Below are 25046 nucleotides of genomic sequence, written 5' to 3'. Positions count from 1 at the left end.
CAACTTGCTCAGCCCTTCCTCTCCCCATTCATTCATTCATTCGTTCGTTCATTCATTCGTTCGTTCGTTCATTTGTTCGTTCGTTCGTTTATTCATTTGTTCGTTCATTCATTCGTTTGTTCATTCGTTCGTTCATTCATTCGTTCGTTCGTTTGTTCTTTCATTCATTCATTCGTTCATTCATTCCTTCGTTCGTTCGTTCGTTCATTCATTCGCTCATTCATTTGTTGTTCATTCATTCGTTCGTTCATTCATTCATTCATTCGTTCATTCATTCGTTCGCTCACTCAGCTAACACCGACCCAGAGCCCACGCTGCATGCTCCCCCAGGCTCGGCTCGGAGGCCGCGATGGGACCGAGGGTGTCGGCCACGGGGACCCACCTTCAGCTTGTGTTCCCTCTCTTTGGTGACCTTGGTGAGCAGCTTGGCCTTCTGCCGGGTTAGCGCGTCCACCAGCGCGTCGCACTGGGCCACCAGGCAGGCCTCGTAGTCCAGGCCGTTCTCCTGCGGGTTGCAGAGAGCTTTAGCGAGAAGACGCTTGGAAACGCGGCCAGCACTAGACACACGGGGGCCCACCAGCAAGTGTGCCCTGGCGTGAGCTGTCCCATTATTAGACTGGAAACAGTGCACACGTGCGTCTCAGCACATCTATAGGATGGAGTGAATACTCAGAGTCATCCAAACCATGAGGGTTTGTGAGGGTTTTCAGTGTCATGGGAAAAGCTCATGAGAGAGACCTGAGAAGAAGAAGAGCGGCTGCAAGTGTGTGCAGCATAATCGCACACTGTATGTGCATGTGTGTGTGTAAAGTAGTGGAACAACATGTCAAAGTGGTGAGGGGGTCACCTCAGAGGCTGAGATATTGGTGAACTTTTCTTACTTCTGTCTGTTATTCTCTACTTTTCAAAATTTCTGTAACATACTTTTGCTTTCTCTAATCAGAAAACAGTAAAACAAACAAAACCCACGGTTCTTGCTGTAGGATCTGTCTCTCTCAGTTCTAAAAAAAAAAAAAAAAAAAATCTTTCAACATCACTCAGGTCAGCCTGGATTCCGACCTCGTGTCATGGGCTGATGGTGTTCAGCCCTCCCACCCCTGCCCCAAGTTCCTATTTGAAGTCCTACCCCCCATGACCTCAGAATGGGACTGTGTTTGGAGACAGGGCCTTGAAAGAAGTCAGTTAAATGAGGTCCTCAGGCTGGGCCCTGATCCAATCTGACTGGTGTCCTTATGAGAGGAGATCAGGACACAGACACACACAGAGGGAGGACAGTGTGAGGACACAGGGAGAAGATGGCCGTCTACACACCAAGGAGAGAGACCTCAGGAGAAACCACCTCTGCCAACACCTTGATCTTGGACTGCCAGCCTCCAGAACTATGAGAAAATAAGTTACTGTTGTGAAAGCCACTCAGTCGATGGTACCTTGTTACAGCAGCCCCATCAAACGGATACCTCTGGTGTCCCTGAAACATCAGAACCAGGACAGGAAATGCCTGGCGCTGAATTCTGTGCTTTCACTTATTAGGAAGGATGGTTTTTATTGGCTGGTTAAGAATTCAGTGCCCTGAGTCCTCTTTCACATCCAGACACCAGAATGCTCTACGGTTCGTGATCTGTGTGAAAATTCCTCCACGCATGCATGTATTTATACGCTCTCTCCCCGACAGACAGAGCTCCTGGGGACAGAGGCTGTGCCTTATTAATCTGCGTCGGGCTTGTATGTGACACAGCATGGTGCTCAGTAAATACATTTGTTTAGTAAATGATGCTTTTATATTTTGATGTGTTGGTACAAAAGCACCGTATACAGATACCACCTAGGGCTACGTGGCCACGCAGAGTGCTGCATTATTTCCGCCCAGCTCTCTTTCTAGGATTCTCTCTGAGTTCATGCAAAATCCCTTTCCTATCAGATGTCACAGGGGTGTCAGTGGATTGAGCAGGTGGTGTCTGCAACATCTGAGGCTGTGCAGTGGGACAATTAGGCCTTCTCATGTTCAGCACTGAAAAGCACCTGCCATGGGGCCTTTCCTTTCCTCTGCTAAGCTTCACGTACGTCCTGCAGGGACTCCCCTCCCAGCGGGAGCTATGCTCACCTGGATCTGCTGCAGAATGTTCTTCAGCTGAACTAGAAACTCCTTGGCTTCTTTTGCCTTATCGGAAACTCCATTTAAGGCCTGAGACAGTTGGGCCTAAAAGATATCAAGGTTGAAAAGGAAAATTAGGTGTTAAAGGCACTTGGTCTGCACTTCATCATAAAGGCTTGTGTTTATAAGAGGGTAGAACCCAGGAACTGTCCTCACTTATGAAGGGACCGCTATTGACTCCCGGATTCTATTGCATGTGCTTATTTTTCCAGCAATGGTTGATAAAGTGTTGGTTGACCAACACTCTTCTGTCTGGACCCCAAAGCTGGGTAGAAGTAAGGAGCTTTCAGCTAATTGGTTCGGGCTGACAGGACCCAGGACAAGAAGGCAAGTAGAGCCTTGGCCGGGTCTGGCCCCCTCCCCGCCGTAGCAGTTGTACCCCCCATCAGTAGGACACTCAGACACTTGTGCGAGGGAATCCCAGGTGCCAGGCCACGCTCTGCCCACCCCACCCCTGCACAGGCGCCTTTTGGCCTGAGCGGGATGGGCAGGAAAGGGACCTGGAAGTGAGCCTGAGCCATATGGACCGGGGGTCCCAAGGTGTCATGTGGAAGGGGATGATGGTGGCCTCCTCCTTAGCACTAGGGACTCCTCACCCTGCCCAGTTGCTGGGACCCAAGGCAGAGCTGCAGGCTGGGGTCAAATCTACGGCCTTTAGCCTCAGGCTTCTTTTGAATGAAACACATACACACACCATCGAATTTGTCTTCAAAATCTTGCTGTTGAATAGACTGGTGCCCTTGATTTTTTTTTTTTAAATTAATTAATTTATTTATTTTTGGCTGTGTTGGGTCTTCGTTTCTGTGCGAGGGCTTTCTCCAGCTGCGGCAAGCGGGGGCCCCTCTTCATCGCGGTGCGCAGGCCTCTCACTATCGCGGCCTCTCTTGTTGCGGAGCACAGGCTCCAGACGCGCAGGCTCAGTAGTTGTGGCTCACGGGCCTAGTTGCTCCGCGGCATGTGGGATCTTCCCAGACCAGGGCTCGAACCCGTGTCCCCTGCATTGGCAGGCGGATTCTCAACCACTGCGCCACCAGGGAAGCCCTGGTACCCTTGATTTTTAACACGACTCTCATGTTTCAGAGTAAAAAGCTGAGGGCAGAGCAAAAACGGGGCCAGAAAGGCTGGGTCATACCTGTTCTCCACTTTCTTTTTTTTTTTTTTTTTTAATTGGAGTATAATAGCTTTACAGTGTTGTTTCTGCTGTACAATGAAGTGAATCAGCTATATGTATACATATATCCCCCCCCTCAGGGACCTCCCTCCCTCCCACCCCGCATCCCACCCATCTAGGTCATCACAGAGCACCGAGCTGAGCTTCCCGTGCTATACAGCAGGTTCTCACTAGCTATCTATTTCACACATGGTGGTAGTGTATTTATGTCAAACCTAATCCCCCACTTTGTCCCACCCTCCCCTTCCCCCGCTGTGTCCACACATCTGTTCACTACGTCTGCATCTCTATTCCTGCCCTGCAAATAGGTTCATCTGTACCGTTTTTTCTAGATTCCACATATATGCATTAATACACAATATTTGTGTTTCTCTTTCTGACTTACCTCACTCTGTATGTCAGACTCTAGGTCCATTGACATCTCTACAAATGACCCCATTTCGTTCCTTTCTATGGCTGAGTAATATTCCATTAGGTCTCTGCTCAGATGTGATCTGTCAGTGAGGCCTCTTCCTTTGCCCTGCTTTATTCCTCTTCATGACGTTCATCACCACCCCACACAGGTTTGTTTCCTGTCTGTCTCTCCTCCCGAAAATGCAGGCTCCCCAGAACAGGGACCTTGCCTGGTTGCTCACATGCAGAGAAAGCACCATGCCCATGGCAGCATGAAAGAAATATTTGTTGAATGAATGCATCAATGAATGTGATTCTCTGGACCATATCCATGGTTTTCAAAGTGTGGTTCTTGGATTGACGGCATCAGCATCGTCCAGGAATTTGCTAGAAACACAAATTCTCTGGCCTCACCCCAGTCTTACTGATCAGAAACTGGGGGTGAAGCCCAGGAATCTGTCTTTTAACAAGCTCTCCAGGGGGTTCCGATGCAGTTTGCGATCCACTGGATGGTACAAACATAGCCACGGAGTGGAGGAGGAGACACAGGGAGAAGGAAGGGGGCCTCAGACCAGGGTCACCGACGTTCAAGGTGAGGTCAAGGTGAGGTCTGGGCTCTGTCCTGCTGGGAGACGGCTGGGAGCCTGAGGTGTGGCTCAGCAGAGGCGGCTTCCGGAGAAGCTCTTCCTTCTTCCACTGGCTTCCCCATGCCCCCCACCTCAGCTGGTGTAGGTCCCCCCCCCCACAGGCACCCGGCGTGGACCACTTTCTGTTGCAATTATCCACGCAGGAAGAATAGCCAGTAGACCTTACAGGAACAGCAGAGCGTTCTGTGTCTGCTCTAATACAGCTGCCACCAGCCTGGGCGGCTCTGAGCACTTGAAAGGTGGCTAATGTAACTGAGGGACTGGATTTAAATTTTATTTAAAGTTTTCAGCCACCACGGTTGGCCAGCGGCTGCTGTTCTGGAAAGCACAGATCTTTTTTAAATTTTTATTTTTAATATTTATTGATTTATTTGGCCGCGTTGGGTCTTAGTTGCGGCGCGTGGGCTCAGTTGCCCCGCGGCATGTGGGATCCTAGTTCCCCGACCAGGGATCGAACCCCCGTCCCCTGCACCGGGAGGCAGATTCTTAACCGCTGGACCACCAGGGAAGTCCCTGGGTAGCACAGATCTTTGCACCCATCCTTAGAGGGGTCCAGGTCCTCGGGAAGCTCAGCCTGTCCCTGATGGCTGTGCTCAGGAGGAGCCGGAGAGGTCAGCATCACTCGGGCCCGTCATCGGCGCCCAGAAAAGAGTGGCAGCTCCCTCCCCACGACAGTCACCCAGAGCAGAGGGCCCACTGAGGCTGCACCCCTTCCCTCCCCAACGAGGGACCGATTCCCAGGAACCTATACAATCCTTCATGGCGGGGACTTTGTTTTTTTGTCTTTGCCTTTCTAGCCAGGCACTGGCACAAAGCAGGGGCTCAAAAACTGCTCACTGGCTGAATAAAAAGCAAAGCAATTGCTCCACTAGAAGCGGATGCTAAGCTAAGACGTGTCCCTGTAGATCCATCCCCACGGCGACCACCTTTTCTGGCGAGAGGCTGCATTAGTGAGAGTCCCCTTTCCTCCACCCGGGGAACTGGAGCCAGCGGGGCTCTGTCCCCGCCAGCCCCGGCCTCCCCGTGGCCCGTCCCACCCCAGGGCCTGTGGACCAGCTTCCTGCTTGGCAAGTAGACCCAGGACCTTGGCAAGGAGCCCAGAACACAGTGATCTTTGAAGGCCTCCAGGGACCTTAGGCAAACGCCCAGCTGAAAGGGGAATGATCTCACAGCTCAGTAGACACGGCTCCGGGCCCACCAGACTTGCCCTTGATCTTGCCCTCTGCTTTCTCTTGACGCCGTCCGGCCCCAGCCCAGCAGGGTGCTCGCCTGCACAAAGACCTGTGCCCGGTCTGCTGGTCGCCGGGAAGAGTCCGGACACCCATGTGAGGTCCGGTCGCCGTCGAGGGATGTCCCGACAAGCACACACTTGAACCTTTCTTGACCCCAGTTCCTTCCTGTGTGATGTGGCCACGAGACACCTCTCCTTGCCCAGGTGACAACACTGTGGAAACTGGACCTGGTTATTCTAGTGGCAAAGGAGTCAGGGTCTGGGCGGCAAAGGTGGAAACCATTTCTCAAGGGACAAGTGGTTCACTTATTGGCAACATGTTATGGGTTCACGGCATATTGTATTTGGCTTCAGTTTTTTGAAATATGCTCTTCCTCTTTTCCACAGGGACTACCTAGGGGCCAGCAGGGGACACTGAAAATTGTGTCTTTCTGTCTGAGAGAAGAGCCTGCCATCTGAGAAATGAGAATGGATTGTTCTGTTTCTGTGGATGTTGGCTATACTATCCTCTTGGAAAGAAAGGAAATATCCAGACTGAAGATAAATTTTTTTAAATGACTGAATGGATTTTAACTTGAATCAAACATTGTATTTTATGCCTTTTTATTCCTCTAAGGTTAGAACTACATTGCTGCAGAGTCTCTAAGTTTAGAAAGACAGCTTAAAAATGTATTTCCAAGTGGGCCAAACCACCTGCTTCCTGACCTAGCATTACATCTTTGCCTGCATCCCGAAAGAGTAGCTTCTGGGTACATGGGGTAGCTTTCTGCCTTTTCCCTCCCATTCTGGATGGCGTTATAGGGCCTCATACTGCATTAAGCAAGAGAGCTCTGGGCCAGTACAGTCAAATCTTGGCTCAGTCATTCATTAGCTGTGCATCTTGGGAAGATTCTTCATCTCTTTGTTCTACAGGGTCCTCCCCTGTAAGGTGGGAATAACAACCCCTACCTCATACGAGTTCTTACTATTATGCTTAGAAATATAGCCCAAGCTTTCCCGAAATCCTCTTAATTGTTCAGTCTGGGTCTATCATATGTGGGTTGTTACGGACTGAATGTGTCCTCCCCAAATCCATATGTTGAAGCCTTAACCTGCAGTATGATGGTATTAGGAGACGGGACCTTTGGGAGGCAATTAGGTCACGTAGGTGGAGCCCCCATGATGGGATCAGTGCCCTTAAAGAAAAGACATGGGAGAGCTCTTTCCCTCTCTCCTCCCACTGAACCGAGGAAAGGCCCCGTGAGGACACGGTGAGAAGGTGAGTGTCCACAAGGCCCGAAGAGAGCCTCACCAGGAGCTAAGCTGGCCGGCAGCCGGATCTGGGATGTCCAGCTTTCAGAACTGTGAGAAAGAAATCTCTGTTGTTTTATGGGATTTGCTTATAGCAGCCCAAACAGACTAAGACATGAATTATCTAAATTACCCAACTTGGACCTTTCAGAGATAATTCTCATGTTTGCCACGGACTCTGTGGAGAAGCCCCTAAGTTGTCTCCTCTTATTTATTTTAAAAAATTAATTAGTTAATTAATTTGTGGCTGCGTTGGGTCTTCATTGCTGCACGTGGGCTTTCTCTAGTTGCGGCGAGCGGGGGTTACTCTTCGTTGCGGTGCGTGGGCTTTTCACTGTGGTGGCTTCTCTTGTTGTGGAGCACGGGCTCTAGGCATGCGGGCTTCAGTAGTTGTGGCACGTGGGCTCAGTAGTTGTGGTTCGTGGGCTCTAGAGCGCAGGCTCAGTAGTTGTGGCGCACAGGCTTATTTGCTCCGCGGCATGTGGGATCTTCCCAGACCAGGGATCGAACCCATGTCCCCTGCATTGGCAGGCGGATTCTTAACCACTGCGTCACCAGAGAAGTCCCAAGTTGCCTCCTTTTAAACTTGGTCTTTGTTCTCTGACATCAGGATTACCCAGTAGAAGTGCAGAAATTAGGCACCAAGGATCTAGACATGGCTGCCAAGTGCCACCTCCTCTTGATGCTTTGCTCCCCTCCCCAAATGGAACGTGCCCTTGGCACTCCTTCCAGGGCATGTCTCACTCTCCTTGAGACGGGCAGCCCAGGGGAAATGCATCCACTCCCCTGCCCTGTCGGCCGCCCTGCAAGCCTGTCCTGTGCACCTCTGTGCAGGCAGCACGGGCCTCACACCTAGAATGCGCTCCACAGAGATCCAGTCAGTGGATGGATTCTGTTCTAGATTTTGGCTGACTAGCTGCCCTGAGCTAGTCACGTCTCAATCCTCTTACACGCTGGGCTTAATTAAAACGGCCATGTGGCCACTCTGGACCCGCCATTTCTAGGGCATGAAGCCCCATCTGGTCCTGGGCACTGGCAGTCCAACCCTACCCTGTGGATCAAAACTCTTTTCACGACTTCTGGGTATTAACTGTTTCTAGTTAACCGCTGGCACGGATCCTGCCCCAGTTTAGTCCTACTCGACAGAACCTCTGACGCCCTCCCTCTCCCCGCATCTGCTGGAAGACCAGAGGGTTCCTCCACCTAGGCCTGCTTCCCCTTTCCTGATCCACCTGCCAACGGCTGCAAAAGCCCCGCTGAAGCGCTGGAAAAGCCCTTCGCCAAGAGGCCAGCCACCAAGATAAATATGACTGTCCTGGTGGTCAGCCTAAAGTGAGGTTCAGCGACACGGCAGGGGGCCTTGGGTGCCCTTACTATGGAAGCAGATGTAGTGACAAAGCTGGAGACTGCGTGAGAGAGTACTGTCCCACCCACAGGGACCACACCTGGGGACAGGAGAAGGTGGGTGAGACGGGCACATGGAGGGGGTGAGGGGAGGACCCATACAGGGTGCGTGAGACCCCAGCCCTACAGGATCCCCCTTCCCAGTCTGCCCGCATCCAAGGGTCCAGGTTGTAAAGGATGTGTCACACAGGGTGTGAAGCACTGATGTTAGGGGTCCAGCGGAGCAGGGTGGGCCTCGGGTAGAAGTCTACCTCGAGAGCGATCAGATGAGTATTTGCCGGGTGGCAGGCCCCTTCCATGGTAGACTGTGGATCCCAGGCTGAGGGCCCCCCAGAAGCAGAAAGGGTTGTGGCAGGAGAACTAGGATCCAGGGGCGATGCAAGCAGCCTCTCTCTTCAGTGGATGTGACCCGGATTTGGGGGGTGGGGTGCCCTGAGGCAAAACAGCTCAGAGGATCAGCTCCTGTCCCACTGGCTCCCTGTGTCTCTGGCCACTGAGCCAGTAAGGAGGGGGGGGGGTTTGAATGGGGGTCTCCAGACGCTAATCCAGTGCTCTGTTCTGTGCACTGAAGCCACCTCCAACCCCCAGAACCTCCATATGGAAGCCACTACCATGACTGCCAGCACTGAGACGTGTTGTCTATGAAGACTCCACGGCCCCTGAGAGTCCCCCCCCAGGACTGATACTCCGAGAGGGTCTACCTTCCCTTGACTCCCCACACTCATTCAGCCCCTCGTATTGTGGGTTCTCATGGTATATTAGCTTCTTGTTGCTGCTATCAAGAATTACCATAAACTCAGTAACGTAAAGCAACACTGGTTTATTCTTTTATAGTCCTGGAGACCAGAAGTCCAAAGTGAGTCTTACAGGCCAAAACCAAGCTGTCAGCAGGCCTGCTTCCTTCTGGAGGCTCTAAAGAGGGACCCCTTTTCTTTAAAAAAAACATGCCCTTGGCTTTATTTATTTATTTATTTTAAAAATATTTATTTATTTTGGCTCCACTGAGTCTTAGTTGCGGCACGTGGGGTCTTTGTTGCCATAGGTGGGCTTCCCAGTTGTGGCTTGCATGTGGGATATTAGTTCCCCGACCAGGGATTGAACCCAGGTCCCCTGCATTGGAAGTGTGGAGTCTTACACACTGGACCACCAGGGAAGCCCCGAGAGACCCCTTTTCTTCTTGTCTTTTCCATCTTCTAGAGGTTACCTACATCCCTTGGCTCGTGGCCCCTTCCTTGCATCACTCAGCCTCTCACTTCTGTCCTCGTATCTCCTACGACTATGGCCTTCCTGCCTCCCTCGTACAAGGGCCCTTGTGATGGCCTTAAACCAGCTGAGCAATTAAGGATAAGCTCCTCACCTCAAGATCCTTAATATAATCACACCTGCAAAGTCCATTTTGCCACGTAAGGTGACATGGTCACAAATTCTGGAGGTTGGGACGTGCACATCCTTGGGGGCCTTTATTCAGCCTGCCATACCTGGCAACTGAACTGATCTTCTCTAGTCTCATTTCACAGGTGACGGATGAACTGTTCAATGTCTGCTACTTCAGAGGCCTGTGCGCTGGATGAAGTCATATTGCGCGTACGCAGTGCCGTATTCCCAGCTTGGGCCAGGTGCCAGGCACACGGTAGGGACCAGAAACCATGCCCCATTGAAGGTCTGTCTCCACCTGGGTCCTCAACTCCTTACTGAGGATGCAGGACAGGCATCAGGATAGGACCCACCCATAGAACTAACATCTACCCCACAAAGGCCCTCCCCTGAGGCCAGAATAGGGTGCTTCTTGTGCCACAGGGTAAAACGCAGGCTGCCTGGACCCGGCTGCAACCTGGCACTGTGGCCTCCCCTCTCTTGCCCCGGTACAGCTCTCTGATGCTGATGACCCTGGTCAATAGCTACGGTGACGATGGCAGACGGCATTCACTAAATGCTGACACTAAATTACGTGTCTAATTTTGTTGGTTTCTCACAACCTGTCAGGGGGGTGCTCGTATTTTCCTCATTTTACAGAAGAGGGCACCGAGGCTCAAGGTCACACAGCTAGAAGCTGGTGGATGGAGCCAAGGCTCCGACCAAGGTTTCTCTGAACCCAAAGCCATTGCTCCTAGCACTGGGCTGCCTTTCAGATACTCAACCAAGACAGAGGAAGGAGAAACCCTGATTTCCAGCCAAACCCTCCGCAGGCGGGCTGATGGGGAGGGACAGTCCATCCTCTCCTGGCGGCATCTTTACTGTCCCTCACATGCTTCCCGTTCAGGTGGGGCTGCCTGTCCGTCGAGTGACTTTCTCCATCTCCCCTCCATTAAAGTTTCAAATGTGCAGCTGCCTAGGGAACCAGAGCAACTTCCAAAGTGTCAAAGCAAGGCCGCCTTCAGCCTGGGTGAGGTGGTGGTACAGCAGTGAGGCGTAGCCTCCCGCCCCCCGCCCGCAAGGAGGGGTGCTGTCAGGAATCCCGCTCCAGCCCTGCGTGGACGCAGCCAGCTGGGGCAGGCAGGACCCAGAGGGCGAGTCCTGATGCAGCTGAGGGGTGGGAGGGGTTTATGCAGACAGCCACAGGACACAGAGCTCAAAAAGACGTTTCTCTTTGTGAGTCTGACGCCAGTTTCAACGTGTGGGTTCTTTTCCCCACACCAGGCGATTCTCCAGTGCCAGCTGGCCGTCCTACAGTTCAACTCAGTTCGGACACTTTCTATCTGGAAAGAGCGTCAGATCCCGCAGGTTAAGGGCTCAGCCCACAGGTCTGTCTCCCCTTCAGCCAATCGCAACTCCAGGTTGTCACCTGTGCTTCCCGCCGAGTGCCCAGAGATAGGATGTTCCCACATCTCCTCCTTGGGTTTGATGACTTTGCCAGAACTCAGAAACACTTTACTTACTAGATCACCAGTTTATTATAAAAGGATGTAACTAGGAACAACCAGATGGAGGAGGTGCAGGGGGCAAGGTCTGGGGAAGGGCACAGAGCTTTCCTGCCCTCTCCCCACACCTCCACATGTTCCCAGCCCGGGAGCTCTCAGGACCCCATCCTCTCGGGGTTTTATGGAGGCTTCATTCCATAGGTATGATTGATTAAGTCGTTGGTCATCGGTGATTGATTGAGCTGCCAGCCCTTCTCTCCTCCCCAGAGGTTGGGAGGAGGGGTGAGTCGGGGACTGAAAGCTCCAGCCCCCTACTCACACGGCCGTTCCCCTGGCAACGAGTCCATCCTTAGGTTACCTGAGGCTTTCCAACAATCACCTCATTATAAAAGATATTATATCGCTCTCATCATTTAGGAAATTCCTAGAGGTTTAGGAGCTCTGTGCCAGGAACCGAGATGAAGACCAAATATATATTTTATTATAAATCACAGTATGACACTATTACACTGGGAGGCTGTGTAATGCAAGAATGGAGAGGTCGGGGGAATATGTAAGCAGCTACACTCTGGGGGAGAATAAAAGGAGGGTTTGCTTTTATCTGCGGAGGGTACGCCCAGCGATTCACTCTCTCTGCTGCCCCTAAAGCTAGATACCCTGTCCCTCAGCCTAACTGCCTTCCCAGGGCTCCGGGGGGAGCGATTGGGAGCCTCTGTGCATCTGCTCACTGGGAGAGCTAGCCGCCCTGCTCCCACGCTTCTGGGGCACACGGTGAAGGACAGCCGAATTTTCACCGAGTGTCTAGCACGCTCACTCAGCACAGAGGAAGAGGCTGTGAAATGGGGCCATGGGGCATTTCCTCTCCCCTTTTCCTCCTCCACTCACTAATAGGTGTTGGTTTTTTAAATTCGTGGCTGATGATAATCCCTAAAATGAGTTCAAAATGTCCTAATCCTTTGACAGAACAGCAGGAATAAAAGAGTGATGTGGAGAACTCGTTTAAGAAAATCAAAAGTCAGGGGCTCCTGGATAAGCAGAGAAGCTACCTTTGAAGCACCCTCCTGAGAGGCCTGAGCGCTATGACCACTCACTTTCCACCCAAGCAGGTGGTGGCCACCGCACCCTCCCATGATAAGTCCCCCTCCCCACTGGGGAAGTCTGAATCGATGGAGGCAGATATTCTCCCTGCATCTTCTCAAATGCTCCCTCCTGCCAAGGGGTCCCAAGGACCCAGCCCCTGGGACACCAACAGCTAACCCAGTGGTGACCTCCTGGCCTTGTCACATGCCCGGGGAGCTTCTGAGCTTTCCTCTCTTAGGTTTATCTTCTGTTTAAGACTCATATGCCCCTTAAGATAAGCAGCCCAACTGGCCTTGCTGATTCAGCAGACGTGGACGTCATGGGCGTGTGTAGGTACAGGCCTCTGGCAGGAGGAGAGAAGCAAAGAGGCCAGAGCGCTACCTCTCTATCATCCAGCCCTTCCCAACTCAAGGCTGCACCCTGGGCAGCCTCAAGGGGAGGTGTCATGGGTTGAATTATGGCCGCCTAAAAAGACGTGTCAGAGTCCCAACTCTTAGGACCTCAGAATGTGACCTTATTTGGAGACAGTGTCTTTACAGAGGTACACAAGTTAAAATTTGGTCATTAAGGTGGGTCCTAATCCAATGTGGCTGGTGTCCTTATAAAAAGGGGAAATGTGGACACAGAGACAGATGTCCACAGAGGGAAAACGCCACGTGGAGATTGGAGTTATGCTACCACAAACCAAGGAACTGCCAGAGGCTGGGAGAGAGGCCTGGAATAGATCCTTCCCTAGAGACTTCAGGGCCCTGTGACACCTTGATCTCAGACTTGGCCTCCAGAACTGTCCCTCGTAAAATGGGGTAGTATTTGCATGTAACCCGCACACGTCCTCTCACATACTTTAAATCGTGTCTAGATTACTTAAAATACCTAATGCCATGTAAATGCTATGAAAAGAGTTGCCAACATGTGGCTAATTCAAATTTTGCTTTTTGGAACTTTCTGGAATTTTTTTCCTCACTAATTTTGATCCACAGTTGGTTGAATCCTCGGATACAGCGGGGCAACTGTACCTTGATACACTCATATCACACACTAATACAAAAGGGTTTAAAGTGGGAGGTTCACAGCTGTCCTGCTTAAATCATAAACCAGGATAGACCCTGATCTGTTCTGTCCTGCCTGGAAATGCACTCTTCCTTCAGTAAGAAATTCTGTCTTTGCTGGAATCTCCCTCCTCCTGGCCCTTGGGGCTCAAGGTCTCCTCTCCTGTGGCTCTTGCTGAACAAGGTGGGAACCCTTCAGCCTGGCCGTCAAGACCTTCACCCAGTCACTGGGTGATTCGTCAACAGGCACCTGTTGGCCACCTACAGCTGAGGAGGCCCAGTGGTGTGCTGGGGGGGTCAGCACCTCCGCCCTCCCTGGGGCTTTTGAACCCAGACCCCGCCTTCCGGCAGACCCGCTCCCCTCGCTTCCCCCCCTGCATTGTGAGCCTTCTCCCAGCCGTCACTTGCCCTCACAACGCCCACCTGGAGCCCTGGATCAGCCTGCCCAAGGCCAGGTGCACATCTCCTTTTCCGTGAAGTCTTCCGGGACTCCACGAGACTGTGGGATCCTCCTCTCCTCTGCTCCCCCTTGGCCTCTTGCTTACCCCCAGTTTTAGTCCTTGTCACCGTCCGTCTGGCATCTAGTTACCTGTCCACTGGCCCTCGCTGGAGCGAGGCTCCCCCAGTGAGATGTGAATTCATCCGTGTGCCCAGCGCGGGGCCTGCACACAACAGGCGCTGGCTCGAGTGGCTTGTGAATCGACTGAGTTTAGTGCCGTGTGCTCTGGGGCAACAGAGAAGCAGGGGTGAGTCTTGGCTCCCTCGGGCGGGGTCCCGGGGTGCAGCTGGAGGCGTCTAGCTTGACTTCTGGGGGGTCCGACACCTGGCGCCTGTGGCGACCCCGCCTCACCGCCTGGCCCGTCCGGCCCATCCTGCTGGGCCCTGGGCCTCTTCCCGGGGCTTCTCCCTGGGGGTCCCGCCCTGGTGGGATCTCCTGAGCACCACTCCTTCCCCACTTCACTTGAGTAAAAATAGAGCTGGATACCCTCTGACTTTCCTCCCTCGGTCCCTCCAAAGTGGTGGGTGGGATGCAGGGTGGTCCAGGGATGCAGGGTGGTCCAGGGGATGGAGGTTTGAGATCACAGAGTTGTGAATCCTGACAACGGGGGAAGAGGGCCAGGAGTGGACGAGGTGCGACTACATGGTGGCTGGTTTGACATCCCCCGTTCCCACCCCCGAGCCAGCCACTCAGGCTTTGGCGGACGGGAGGCGGTGACGGGGGCAAAGCTCCCCAGAAGCTCAGCTCAGCCTCGCACTAAGCAGGCCGGAGAGTGGACTAAGCTCCTGGACCTGCCAGCCACGTGCCCGGAAGCCTTGCCGTGTGCGGAATGGACTGTGGAGTCAAGGGCTGAACTCAAACCCTGATTCTATGTGACCAAGTTTCTTTGTGAGCCTTTGTGTCCTTGCTGTGAGACTGGGGCAATGCTATGCACCCCAAGGGCTATTGCAAGGTTTAAGAGAGAACCTGCGTGGAGAGCCCTGGGCTCAGGGGCTGGCACTCTAGTGACGGGGGTTCTGAGCACAACGAGGTCCCAGAGGGGGCTTCTCCAGACCATCACAGCCACCGCTGCTTCCCTGCTGTTGGCCGTCCATTATCCTTCCTAACGGTACTTTTGTTTTGCTTTGAGAAATTGCCTCTTTCCCTCTAGGTACCATCTGGTAGGACTGGGATCATGGCCCCAATACCACTGTCGTCACCCAGCAAGGGGCAGGCACATGCCCTGCTCTAGCTGGGAGTATGCCAGCTCCTTGGAACTCAAAACTGAGAAAGGGGCAAAGAAACGCAGAAATACAGGCATTTGTTCTATAGGTCCCTGACCAGACTCCTGGGAGTAGACCATTCTTGTAGCTCCTGCTTCTTAGGGCTCAAGAAAGCCTTTGGAACCAGAATGCCAGGTTTGGATCCCGACTCACATCCTCTGTGTCCTTGGGTGAATTGTTTAATCTCTTCCTGCAGGAGGTACCTTGTGGTGTTATCGTGTGATTAAGTGAGTTGCTACATGTGAGGTGCTGAGAACAGAGGCTAGCAAACATGCAGGGCTGTACGTGATCCCTGTTGTAATTTTGAACATGGCTCTCAAAGCTCCCTCGGATTCGGTAAATGCTTAGAAACAAGTATTATTTTTCCAGTAAATTTTCTTCAATTCAAGTGAACCAGAGTTGGTTTCTTTTGCTCTAACTGGCTAGGAGGCTAAGCAAACACAAAGATATCTATGCTGTAATTAGTGATTCATGCTGCAGTTGCATAAGCTCAGTCCCTCTGGAGACGGTTGATGGCGAGAGGCCTCTCTTCCTCCCTGGCCACAGCTCAGCTTCAGACTCCGATTCCCCAAAATGCTGACAGCTTAGGAGTTCTCGGTGAGCTCCTGCCCCAGGTGTGCAGGGGGAGCAGTTCAGCTTGTCAACAGGGACCTTTAAGCTGCCAGTATTGATCTTTCAGAGCCACCAACCAAACTTCCTTGGTTAGGACTTAACGCTGAGGTCAAAAATAAGAAGAGGCAGGCCTGAAGGGAACTGGCTACATCACTGCATGTACCCATGGGCACACGGTTGCTTCCCATTCTGATAAGAGGGTCAGTTAGTGCCAAATGACCCTCAAGAGGGACTTCCCTGGTGGCGCAGTGGTTAAGAATCCGCCTGCCAATGCAGAGGACACGGGTTCGAGCCCTGGTCTGGGAAGATCCCATGTGCCGCGGAGCAACTAAGCCCGTGCACTACAACTACTGAAGCCTGCGCTCCTAGAGCCTGTCAACGAGAAGACCGCGCGCAGCAATGAAGACCCAACGCAGCCAAAAATAAATAAATAAATAAATAAATAAATAAATAAATAACCAAATAAATAAATACATACATACATACATACATACATACATTTACAAGTGACCCTCAAGAGCGCACATGTGCAGGAACCAGACCCAGAATAATTGGAAATTCCACGTCCCCCCCAGGGCGTGGGCTTGTCAGTTCCTGTTGGAATGAACAGGCAAGGGCAGCAGGCTCTACCACCTTCAAGACACAAGCCACCTCAGCACGACCTGCCAGGCGGCTCCAGCCCTCGACACCCTCGCATCTCTGTTCACCTGCCTGATGTGGTCTCCCCCTTGCTTTGCCAGCACCCACCAGTCATCATTCGAAACTCAGCTCAGACGTCCCTCCCTCGTGCTGCTTCCCCTCCCTGCCACCCCCTCAAGGCTGGTGGAGATGCTCCTCTTCTGGGCCCCCGTGCCACCCCACACCTCATTATAGTGTACCGTCATCATGCATTTACCCTTTCTTCTGCTCAGTTGTGTGGTCTTACAGGACGGGTACCCTGGTCTGCTTCATCTCTGTGTGAGCTATCGGTGTATAGTCAATAAGTATTTGCTGAACAGATGCATTAATTAGTTGTTTTTTTATTGGACAATATGGCGGAGAAGTTTATAAAATGAACCAAGGAACAGAAGCAAGGACCAGAGCTCCATTTCTGCTTTGCATCTGACATGCAATGTAACGTTAGACTGGTCGTGGAATTTCACTTCTTACACTTTGGGGGTAACTTACTGTCAAAAAGGATTATATCGCCCTCATTTGTCACTAACCATGTAGAGATATTAGGAGGAAAACAAGCTTGCGAGGTACACTACGTGTCTCACACTGTCACTTTCAAACTTGCTCAGGAAGTGCTAGATTTATGTTTCTCTCAAAAGAGAACACATGGATTTCAAGCAAAATGAAACTATCCAGAAAAAGGTTCAGAGTAAAGACAAGGAGTTCAGAGAAGACCCAAGTAATCAAAAAGGCATCCTTTAGTCACCTCCAGACAGCATGCCCGATTCCAGGAGCTGTATGTGTGACAGGGAACGCCTGTCTCTCTATGGTTGAGGGATCATGGAAAAAAGCCCAAATTAAAAAAAAAAAATCAAGTATGAAAGAAATCTAGGTATGGATCTAGTAGAGAACACTGCTAAATTTAAAAAAGTGTTTCGGGACTTCCCTGGTGGCGCAGTGCTTAAGAATTGCCTGCCAATGCAGGGGACACGGGTTCGATCCCTGGTCTGGGAAGATCCCACATGCCGCAGAGCAACTAAGCCAGCGAGCCACAACTACTGAGCCCGCATGCTGCAACTACTGAAGCCCGTGCGCTTATGGTGAGGGCTAGTCCTCCTCTGTCTGTCAGGCACGGCTGCCCCAGGCGCCTTCTGAGACATTCCTCCCAAAAATCTGCTCCATGGACCAAGAGACCCAGAGACCTTCAGCATCCTCTAAAGGAACTTGGTGTCCTTCCCAACCAGTATTCTTTGGCTCCACAACACAGCCCACAAGCACCGCACCCCATGCCCATCCCCTACCCAGTCCTCAGGAAGACACTCCTCTCCCTGCCTCCAGATGGGTTACTTCCTTCAGCTCACAGCCCTGACCTCCATCTTCTATCAATCAGGGCTGGGACAATCTGCCTTCATCTCCACGAAGAGGCCAAAAATGCAAAAGCTATTTATTTGGTTCCTGGAAGTTGTATAAAGCAAGGCCAGCAGTGTTGGTCCGGTTGTAAAAAGAGAAGACACACTGGTCTTTTATTTCTTATAGATCGCTGTTCTCTAGGTGTTGCTTTCTCCTGGATATTTACAAGAAGAATGCTGCTCCATGGGACCCACAGCTCCCTCTGCTTGTCTCTGTCTGCAGAAATCTCCCTACGTTGGCATCCCCAGAAGCCTTTGCAGCCTCCTCTCCTTCTCTTGTGGCTCCGCAACAAGAGAAGCCACCACAATGAGAAGCCCATGCACCACAACAAAGAGTAGCCCCCTCTCACTGCAACTAGCAAAAGCCCGCGTGCAGCAACAAAGACCTAAATCAGCCAAAGATAAATAAATTAAAAAAAAAACCTGTTTCCTCATTCTTCTGCAACCAAAGGAAAAGATAGAAATATTTTGACCAATAACCAGGGCATGGCTCAGGCAAGAGACACAAGACAGTGAAATGGAAAGAGTGTGGTTGTATTAGACAGCCTCAGCTTGGTAAGCTGCAGTAACAAACATCCCCCACCAACTCAGAAGCTTCCAACAACAAAGGTTTACTTCTTGCTCACACTGGATGCCCATTGCAGGTCACATGCCCTCTTTGCTTCAGGATCCAAGCTAAAGGAGCATATCCCATATTTGAGACATCCTGGCCTCATAGCAGAGGAAAAGGAGCTATGGCAGAAACACACCTTGGCTGTTAAAGCTTCTCCTGGGAGGTAGCACACATCACTTCCTCTATCATTCATTTGCCCGAGCAAGTTACACAGCCCAGCCTTATATCAATGGAGAAAGAAGTACAGCTCTCCCACAAGGAGAGCAGAAAATATTTTGAACAAATAATTAAATCTAGCAAAACGGTCTCTGGAGTCAGGCAGACTTTGGCTTTCCTTTACTAGTCATGTGCTCTTGGGCGAGTTCTTACTCTCTTATTAGAATCTACATGCTGGGGATTATACTACCTACTTAGTAGTGACAATTCAAATCAAATAACACATTAAAACACGTGACTTTTTTCCTCCTTCCCCTGGGTCACCCAACCCCTCCTTCTACCATTGCCTTCTCTCTCCGTCCTGCTGCCGACGCCAGTGCGATAGGTTTGGCAGGAGAGTGTTTGCGAGAGGGGCAGGAGAGGAAGATGGCACTCGGGGAGACATGGAGCAGTTGAGAATTGCTTCTTATTTATTTATCTATTTGGCTGTGCTGGGTCTTTAGTTGCAGCACTTGGGATCTTCAGTTGCAGCATGTTAACTCTTAGTTGCGACTTGTGAACTCTTAGTTGCAGCATGTGGGATCTAGTTCCCTGACCAGGGATCGAACCCAGGCCCCTGCATTAGGAGTGTGGAGTCCTAGCCACTGGACCACCAGGGAAGTCCCAAGAATTGCTTCTTAAAGACAAGATCCTGGCTTCATATTTCAGGGAGAGGTAAGAAATAAATCCCTAAAATGTTTTGATGTTTGTATAGGACTTTATCCTAAAGGGAATAATAGGATAAGCATCCAAAGATGTATGTACAAGAGCGGTCGTCGCATTATTAAAAATAGTAAAAATTTGTACATGATCTTAAATGTTCAGGAATAATGATTAAATCAGTGATGCTTTATCCACATAAATGAATACCCAGCATCCATTAAAATGGCAACGTGTTTCTATATTGAGGTAGAACAATCTCCATAATAGATTGTTCAATGGGAAGAAAAACATTATACCAAAAGCACATGTAAGAAGAGCTCATTTATTAAAAACTTATATACATATATATATGTGGCATATATATGATCGCTATTAAGGTAATTAAATAAATGTGTGTATCACACATGTAAGAATTGTAAGAGTATAGGTGATTTTTCACATTTTTCTTTGCATCTCCTCTGTATTGTCTGAATGTTTAAAAATAATGCATATTATTCTTTTATAATTAGAAAAAACAATAAAGTTACTTTCATTAAAAAAATTCATATGTTACTAAGATCTCATTTGAAATTTCTACCCTGGGCAGCTAAGCAATTTTACAACTGAAAGCAGTCACATGCTCTTTCCCCAAATGCCCTCTGATTCAGGACATGTGAACTTCAGAACAATGTCTTGATGCAAAAATACTGTTTCTTATTATAACCCTGGATGGCTAATATTTTCAACATAATTGATTGTGGTGATCTTCATGAGGGCTCAGGGAAAAGTCGCAAGGACGACAAGCCTCCCTTTGAGAGCCCCCTCTCTCCTCCACCCCCTCTCCTGCTCTCCACCCAGAGTCTCCAGGGCCCTCGCTGCCCACCCAACACCACAGCCCCTCTCCCACCTCAAAACCTTCATTCTCCCCGACCCACGACCGGAATCTGAACTCCCACTCGCCTTAGTGTGCCTAGTCTCTGCTCGAAAACAATTCAAATTCAATCCAGCCAAACATTTTCACAGGGTACGAGGAGACAACCGGCTTCCTCTGCCTGGTTGGTAACTTGCAATTGTCTTTCACTCTCCTGATCCTCAGTGCCTCCGAATGTGACTTATAGGGTCACTGCAGGTGTAGTTAGCTAAGATGAGGTCATAGTGGGGTAGAGTGGTCCCTCATCCAGTATGACTGATGTTTTTAGAGAAAGGAAAATTTGGACACAGACACACACACAGGGGGAAGATTGGAGGTATGTAGCCAAAAGCCAAGGCACCGCCTGAAGCCAGGAGAGAGGCCCGGATCAATGCTTCCCAGAGCCTTCAGAGGGAGCACGGCCCTGTGACACCTTGATCTCTGACTTCCAGCCTCCAGAGCTGTGAGACAACAAATTTTGGTTGTTTTAAGCCACCCAGTTTGTGATAATTTGTTACAGCAGCCCCAGGAAACTAGTACACTATGCACAGTTTTTATTCCTATTCTAACACGTGTTCTTTCATATATATTCACTAAATGGAATCATATTACACATATTCTCTACACCATAAAATGGGCTTCGGGTTCTTTAGAGAAGAGGGGACACGGCCAAGCTGCTTGTACCTTCAGGAAAGAAGTCAGGGGTTACAATAAACTGAGTGCCCTGAAGCTACCATGCGTACCTTTACTTCACCTCGCTTCGTCCTCATACCTTTCAAGTGTGGAAACGGAGGCTGAGAGACATTAAGAGACTTATCTCAAGACATAGCTCCAAACTGAACCCAGAGCTTTTGATTTCAATCCAAATCCTTCCCATGATATCAGTCAGTGATGACCAGAAGATTGGTGCGGGCAGTCCCAGGATAGATCTATCTAGCACCTGTTCACGTGGTGTGGTGAAGAGGCCCCACCAAGGGGACAACTGCATCATTAGGGTGATGGCTGCGTCTCAGCCCTCCCACGAGAGGGCTCTTGGGAACAACCTCAGACCCTGAGACAGTCGCCTCTTCTTCCCCACCGTGCTTGGCCTTGACACTCACAATAATCACGACAGTGGGGCTGATTATGATTCTGGCTTTCTTTCACCGACCACTTACTATGTGGTGTGCGCTGCCATGAGTTCTTTTTATTTATTTATTTGGTTGCGCTGGGTCTTAGTTGTGGCAGGTGGGCTCCTTAGCTGCAGCTCGCGGGCTCCTTAGTCGCGCAAACTCTTAGTTGCGGCATACATGTGGAATCTAGTTCCCTGACCAGGGATCGAACCCGGGCCCCCTGCGTTGGGAGCACGGAGTCTTAACCACTGTGCCACCAGGGAAGTCCCCTGTCATGAGTTCTTAAAATGTATGATCTCATTCCCTGGCAAGTGGTAGAGTTTTAGGAGAGTTGTCTCTATAGCGAACTTTCTTATTTGGTGCATTCTGCTACCTCTGGAGCACTAAAGAGTTCGGGAGTGGCAGTCTAGTAAACTGAGACTCAGTCTGTTCTCTGGACAAGATGCAACAGCTAACATCTGGGAAAAATCCCACCAATATTTCCAGCTGGCTTCCATCTTCCCACGAGATCAGCCGATGGTTTCCAAAACCATTAGCTCATCTAATGGGGGAGGGGTGCACCATGCTAATGAGTGTGAATGGCTCTCTTCAATAAGGGGCCCAGAAAAATGCATAATTCCTCCTGCCCTCATTTTCCACACTGTTCCCTGGAGTGCCCCCTCCTGCATGAATCACTCTGTTCCATGAAGCTAAAAGGGACCCCACCGGAATAGTCATTTACGGTGTTGATAGTAGAATACATTTTGGTGTTGTCACCACTCACTTATTAAATAGATGCTTCTTGTGGCTTCCTGGGTACCAGCTGCTCTGCTGGGTACTGGGAGTACAACGGCTTCCCCGGTGGCGCAGGGGTTAAGAATCCGCCTGCCAATGCAGGGGACAGGGGTTCGAGCCCTGGTCCGGGAGGATCCCACATGCCGCGGAGCAAATAAGCCCGTGCGCCACAACTACTGAGCCTGCGCTCTAGAGCCCGTGAGCCACAACTACTGAAGCCCGCACGCCTAGAGCCCATGCTCTGCAACAAGAGAAGCCACCGCAAGTGAGAAGCCCGCGCACTGCAATGAAGAGTAGCCCCCGCTCGCCGCAACTAGAGAAAAGCCTGCGCGCAGCAACGAAGACCCAAAAATAAATAAATAAAATAAGTTTATTAAAAAAAAAAAAAAAAGAAACTGAAAGCAGGATCTCAAAGAGGTATTTGCAAAAAAAAAAAAAGAGTCATTCAGATCATGTTCCAGTGGTAGCAAACCAGCCTGGGATAGGATGGTAGGCGCACAAAGCCCCGGGACCAGAATCCTGACTTTGTCCTTGTACAAAGGCCATTCACGGGGCAAAGCCACGTGATGTTTTTTTTATCACCCGTAACCCAAACTGCCTCTTCTTTGGGATCAGGCCAACCGCAGTCACTGGCAACCATAACAGGATGGTTTTTGTGACAATCGTGTCTGATGAGGACTTGTCTCAGAGTTTTCTATCCATGGTCAAATTACAAAAAAGGACACTCTCCTTTTTGTTTGGATACCTCCTTCCTTTCACCTCTCCAAATCCTCCCAGCACTTTGAAACCCAACTCAGCTCCAATGCCCCCCGTGCAGCCTTCCCTGCAGTTTGCCATCGATCTGACTCTGCTCTGCGCCCATTTACACTTAGGGTTTAGCCCCAGTTACCTGCGCTCTGGTACTGTTCTTTATTTCTTGTGAGGAAATGGACAGACAGGCCCTCCTGTCTATCTAAAAGGCTAGAGCTAATGACCAGTGCAAAACCGCCGTCTTTATCAACCTTTTCCCAAGTTCCTTCCGCCGCTGCCTTGCTCCTTCTTTTCCCATACAGTTTCCTCACTTCTTTTTTGACCCCCTTCTCCTCTTAACTTAGCAAAGCAAATCGAGATGTTCAAAAGGGTTTTGCTGCCAGGTTTTACTGGCAAACAGGATAAATCTAACAACCTGGGAAAAGAATGCAAATTTACAAGAACCTCCAAAAGGATTATAGCCAGGCTATCCCTGTTCTTCACTGAAATTTAAATGAAACCAACGTTTAATCTTTCTTAGGCTCTCAAGCTAGCTGTCCCTTTAAAGGTGGCTTCTGGAATCCACTTCTCCCATCGTTCTCTCACCACTCTCTCCAGATCCCGAATGTTTTCTGGGAGTCTCAGATGCTAAAGGATGGGTAATTCAAGTTCCCTCACTTTTATCAGAAGTGGTGTCATAGTTCTCAAGGTCCCTCTGCTTTGTGTGAATATATGTTCATCCCTGGTGCTCGACCAGCAGATAATTAGCTGTTTGAAAAGAGGAACTCGATTTTCAATATCTTTTTTAACATCTCACACAATGCCGTACATTTAAGTCTCTCCTTTCTTTCCCAACTAATAAAACTCTTACCCATCATTCACGACCCCAGCTCAAACACCACCTTCTCCTTAATCGTCCGCTCACTACCCTTTCCCCTTCCCCTTCCAAATCTCCAGGCGGAATTAACTGTCTTCTCCTCTCTCGTCCCTCATCAGTTTATTCACATGACAAATATGGCACTTATTCCACTTTTTTATATTGTCTGTACAAACATTAGGTTTGAGGAAAATCATCCTCTCCTCCAGTCATCTGTGAGCTCCCTGCAGCCTGTTTCAAGTGTACCCACAGCCCTTGGCACAGCCTGTGGGTTACAGTAGGTGTCCAAGGCATGCTTGTCCAGTGGAATGTTTCAGTTGCATCATACAGAGTCATGAGATGCTGTTTGTCTTCCACGTGCTAGAGGAGACACAAACGGACTCAGGAATGAAAGCCCCTTTAGCGCTGTCCTCATACTTCCTGTGGCCCACACCACAGACATTCCACCACCTTCCTCAACACCATCACCATCACACCATCCAGGAAAACCCCGAGGCCTGTGTACCCCAACCGAAGCAAGCAGTTCGGAGAACCAGAGGAGCTTGGAGAAGTTACCCATAATGTATACAAGCAGAAATCACTTGAGGAACTACCTGCATTTTGATTTAATCTTCCTGTTGGAAGATAACTTTGGTTTCTTGGGTTTTTACAAGTGTTATCAGTGAGGCACTGATTGTTCTCTGTTCTGGCTATCTTTCCAAGGATGTCTGCGTAAACGACCTTAGAAACTGGACTTGCTGTCTCCCTCTGGAGCAAAGAGCTCAGTGCTTACTGCATTTTACAAAAGATTCAGCTTCCCTGAGCTCAGGTTCCTCTTCTGTAATGCAACCTACTGTGTGTGTGGGTGTCATCTGGCTCTCTTCACATCACCCTGGGGGAACTGGGCTCGGGGAACTGGCACAGACGTGCTGATTCTCTGACTGCTGCTGCTGCTGTTGAGTGATAAAACCGTCCTCCAACTCTGACCCAGGAGTCTCATGTCTCCTGCCCACATCCATGAACTGTGGCAAGAGCATGTGTTAGCTTGCACACAGGCAGAAATCTCAAAGCTCTTGTGGTTCCTGACACCCCTCAGCAGGGTCTTCTGGCCTTAACGTGCCCTGACTTCCCTTCTGAACATCTTCATATTCCCAACAAGCTACAGGGGTGGAACCCTGCCGGGCTGTGTGAAGGACAAATATTCATCAGTGATAAGCTGCAAATACGTGTACAGGAAGCCGGTTTGAGAGGTGATAATCACACCCTCAAAACAAACTGAGGTATGTGGTGATATTCACATGAAAGATGTGAACCAGGACACATGATCCTGTTGTCAAGACCAGACACAGTCATTTTGGAGTTTCTTTATTATAAGGAACTAAAAGGGAGAAGGGAGCAGTCTTGTGTCCCAGTGACTGGGAAAGCCGCTGTTTCTTGATCTGAACATTTCAAACCGTATTTAGCTTTTGTAACAGTGACCGGGCACTGCTCAGAAGTAGGGGAC

The 25046-nt window shown here is 50.3% G+C and overlaps 1 protein-coding gene across 3 annotated transcripts in view; it reads right to left on the bottom strand.

The window, feature by feature from the left end:
* TRIM67 (tripartite motif containing 67) overlaps positions 1 to 25046 on the bottom strand; it is a 55119-nt gene that overhangs the window by 18091 nt on the left and 11982 nt on the right. For all 3 annotated transcript variants that reach the window (XM_028164428.2, XM_057531210.1, XM_057531211.1), the window contains exons 2-3: positions 2102 to 2197; positions 383 to 505 (exon numbers count right to left, since the gene is read on the bottom strand). In XM_028164428.2, coding sequence (XP_028020229.2) covers positions 383 to 505; positions 2102 to 2197 — 219 coding nt within the window. The remainder of the gene's footprint in view (positions 1 to 382; positions 506 to 2101; positions 2198 to 25046) is intronic.

Source organism: Balaenoptera acutorostrata, chromosome 16 (genome assembly GCF_949987535.1).
Source record: "Balaenoptera acutorostrata chromosome 16, mBalAcu1.1, whole genome shotgun sequence".
Taxonomy (NCBI): Eukaryota; Metazoa; Chordata; class Mammalia; order Artiodactyla; family Balaenopteridae; genus Balaenoptera; species Balaenoptera acutorostrata.
Note: the sequence above shows the minus strand (reverse complement) of the source record. Positions and strands in the feature narration are given on the sequence as shown.